General features: G+C 35.2%; 1 protein-coding gene across 1 annotated transcript; it reads left to right on the top strand.

The window, feature by feature from the left end:
• Positions 1–769: 769 nt before the first annotated feature.
• Positions 770–2,086, top strand: LOC126891367 (uncharacterized). The gene has a single exon (XM_050660542.1). The coding sequence runs from the start codon at positions 770–772 to the stop codon at positions 2,084–2,086; it is 1,317 nt and encodes a 438-aa protein (XP_050516499.1).
• Positions 2,087–4,349: the final 2,263 nt, after the last annotated feature.

Here is a 4,349-nt window from a genome sequence, read left to right as displayed (position 1 = left end):
TATTCTCTAAATACACTCGATTCGCACAGCCACTATTTCGTCGGAGAAGCACTTTGTTGTAAAAAGAACTCGATATTATCCGAAATTTACGAATTAAATATCGGAGCCGTTTTAAACACGTCTTTCTCGATAGCTTAACCTTGAGCTACTCGCTGTTATATAAAAGACAGAAACATACAGGGTAGAAAAGCCATATCCATGACGAGCTGCATTCTGTGGGACCAAACAATATCTAGAGCGAACAAACAGGTCATATACAATACCATACTTAAAAGTGTAATCACATATGCAATGAAGTTTGGCCACTGAAACAAAGAACAGAGAAAATGTTACTAGTAACAGAAATGGACTTCTGGAGAAAAGCAGCAGCCAAATCAAGAGGAGATCGGATACCAAATGAGGGAATACGAGAAATTATGGGAGTCAAACATCTTCTGTTAGTGTATCTTTGGTTGCCAAATAGGTATCATATAGGTGAACAAGGATGAGGATTAAGGGAGGTTAGGCCTGATCCGGGGAACCGGGACAAGCTATGTAAGATCATATCAAACTAAATAAAGATATCTTAATCAAGAGTACTTAATAGTCTTAAGAACCCAACTAAACATGGTGGCAGCGGTGTTGAGTGCAGCACGTATATGTTAAGTATAAAACTATATTACCCATTAACCACTAGCACATGCCAAGAGTAGCAAAGCAAGGTTAAGGGCAAGAAATCAAGAAAATATTACTGCATTGTGGTCAATTGTGGTTGAAATCATACCCGAAAATGTCTACTAATACTACTCCTGATACCCAAGTTATAGTAAGTCCAGCACCATTGAATGTTAACCCTCCGGATAAATTCAATTTTTTGGCCCCAGCAATTTGGCCTGCATGGAGGAAGAGGCTGGAACGCTACATGTCGGTATCAGGGCAGCTTCAAAAGACAGAAGGACAAAAAATAGATATCCTACTGTATCTTATGGGAGAAGAATCCGAAGATATTTTGATGCCATTTCAAAAAATTCCAGATACTTATGAGGAAGTTCTAAATGCTTTTGACAAATATTTTATCCCTAGACGTAATATTATATATGAACGTTTCAAATTCAATTCTACAGTACAAAAACCAGGTGAAAGCATTGACTTATTTATTACTAGCCTACATACCTTAGCAGAATATTGTAATTATGGGCACCTGAAGGAGGAATTGATCCGAGACCGTATCGTAGTAGGCATGCTGGACACAAAAACATCAGAAAAGTTGCAGCTAAAAGAAACTCTAACTTTACAGCAATGTATACTAGAAGCAAAGCAAGCAGAGTTGCAGGCGGTGCAGAATAAAGACTTACTAGGTGTCCAGAGACATATCGGTAGAGTGCAACTAAATCAAAGTGGTGCGAGCATATCTAAAGTGAGTGATAGTCAGGGATCCAGTGGTACTGTGAAAAAGTGCGGTTTTTGCGGGCTACAGTTCCATTCCCGAGAGCAGTGTCCTGCCAACAAATCGACATGTAAGAGATGCATGAAGAAAGGCCATTGGGCTTCCGTATGTAAAACAAATAAGGTCAAATCTGTCAAAATTGATTTATTAGAATTAGAAAATAAGTACAATATAGTAGAATATAAGTCTGATGATGAATTAGAGGTAGAAACTAATAGCTTTCTTTGTTCAGTACTCAAAATTGATCATCAGATAAATCATATTGACTCTAAAGAGTGGATAGCATCCATATATATGTCAAAATTAAATAAAAATGTAAATTTTCTAGTAGATAGTGGTGCAGATATTAGCTGTCTTCCAAAAAGATTATTGGACCCTAATTTATTAAAAGATGTTAAGCCAACAAAAAGAATTGTAACTGGCCCATCTGGGGTTCGATTGTCTGTCCTTGGCACTCTGGATGTTAATTTAAAATTAAATAACTTGAATTTTGACACTCAGGTGTATATAATTAAAAATCTGGCAAAACCTATTCTTGGAAGAACAGCTATTGTCAAACTAAATGTTCTTAAGCTTTTTCATCATCAGATCGCACCATTAACATCAGATAGTGCATCAATAAAAACTCAAATTTTATCTCAGTTTCCTAAAAATTTTTGATAGTGTTGGGAAATTTAAAACAGAATTAGAAATAAAGTTAATTTAAAATGTACAACCGTATGTACAATCTGTGCCCAGAACAGTTCCGATACCTCTGTTAAAACCTTTAAAAGAGGAACTTGATAGATTAAAACTTTTAGATATAATAGAGCAGGTAGATTTTCCCACAGAATGGGTTAGCCCAATAGTAGTAGTGCAAAAAAATAATAAAATTCGACTTTGTGCTGATTATACCAAATTAAATCGATCAGTTTTGCGAGCACATTATCCTATTAATAAAGTTGAAACTATTTTGGCAAAAATGTCAGGTTCACATTTCTTTTCAAAACTGGATACTAATTATGGATTCCACCAAATAAAATTAACCAAAAATTCTCAACTTTTTACTACATTTATTACCCCTTTCGGTAGGTTCTATTTTAAGCGGCTACCCTTTGGAATCAACTGTGTCCCAGAATACTTTTCCTGTTTACTTCTGAGATTGTAGCATATGCATCAAGGTTATTAACAAATACTGAGAAAATGTATGCTCAGATTGAGAGGGAAGCACTAGCTTTGACATGGGCTATGGATAAGTTTTCAGAATATGTTATCGGTTTGGCATCAGTTACATTGCAAACAGACCATCGTCCTTTATTGCAAATTTTACAGACAAAACCAATCGATGAACTGACACCTAGACTACAACGTTTCAGGTTACGTTTAATGCGTTTTAATTACATTGTTCATTATTTGCCAGGCAAAGATTTAGTTATCGCTGATGCTTTGTCACGGAATTTTTCTGATAGTGCTGTACAACCAGAAACAGAGGAATTAGAGGCTGAAACAGAGGTACATGTCAAACTTTTACTGCAATCTCTACCAGCTACCTCTAATTTTCTGGAACAAATAAAAGAGGAACAAAAGCTAGATAAAATTTTATCTCAAATAATACAGTACACTGCAGAAGGATGGCCAAATAAAAACAAATTAAATCCTGAATTAATCCCTTTTTACCAATATCGGTTTGAATTTTCATTGTCAGAAGATATTTTGCTTAGAGGTTCTCGCATTGTGATACCTTATGCACAACAACTACGAGTTTTGAAACTCATTCATGAAGGTCATTTTGGTATCGTTAAATGTAGAAACCGTGCTAAAACTTCAGTATGGTGGCTAGGTTTGTCTACACAGATAGAGAACCTGGTTAGAAATTGTCCTCAGTGTATTGAAAATAGAACTAATCCTAAAGAACCAATGATTGCTGATAAGTTTCCTGATAGGCCGTGGCAGAAAGCAGCTCTTGACCTATATAAATGTCATGATACATGGTACTTAATAATTACAGACTATTATTCAAGGTTTTTTGAATTCTTTAAACTTACAAAAATGACAGAACAAGTTATAGTTGAGAGGGTGAAAGAAATTTTTTCTAGATATGGCATATGTGAAATAGTGCGATCTGATAATGGCCCACAATTTCGAAATGAATTTCTAAAATTTTCACAAGAGTATGATTTTAAATTAATAACCAGCAGTCCTATTTTTTCACAGTCCAATGGATTTGTTGAGACTGCCGTAAAGTTTGCAAAAAATTTAATGAAGAAAAATGATGACATCCATAAAGCTCTTTTAGCTTATAGAACTACTCCCCTAGAATGTGGGTTTTCACCTGCTGAATTGTTATATGGAAGAAAGATAAGGTCATTTCTTCCTTTGTTACCAAGTGACTTAAATAATCCTGTCGATTTGAGTCTCCTAAGGGAAAGGGAGAGTAGAGCTAAGGATAGCAGTGCAAAACAGTTTAACAAAAGACATCGGACCAGAACATTGCAAAATCTAACAATTGGGGAATATGTTTGGGTAACTGATATTAGGATTTATGCTAAAGTTGTAGATCTTTTAGATCAACCTAGATCTTATTTAATAGAATCAAATTCTGGTCAGGTTTACCGCCGTAATAGGTGGCATTTAATACCAGCACCTTATTATGTAAAACCTAGTCGGTTTTCTCCAACGTTAGTATCAACAGAGTCTGTAGGCACTCATAATAATTATAATAATTTTGAGAACGAGCAGGAAAGTAGTATACAAAGAAAGTGTCTGAAACTGTTGGTGCTAAGTCACTACCAGTATCATATGAATCCCAATTTGTGACTACTCCTAAACTGCCAAGAAATATTGCTGAAATTCCTATTTCAGGTAGACCCAAACGAGAAATAAAAAAACCTTCTCACTTGAAGGATTATGTACATGTACAATAATTGTAATCTTTAGTGTAGGA

The sequence above is a fragment of the Diabrotica virgifera genome, chromosome 9, assembly GCF_917563875.1.
Source record: "Diabrotica virgifera virgifera chromosome 9, PGI_DIABVI_V3a".
NCBI lineage: Eukaryota > Metazoa > Arthropoda > Insecta > Coleoptera > Chrysomelidae > Diabrotica > Diabrotica virgifera.
This window is presented reverse-complemented; position numbering and strand designations above follow the sequence as displayed.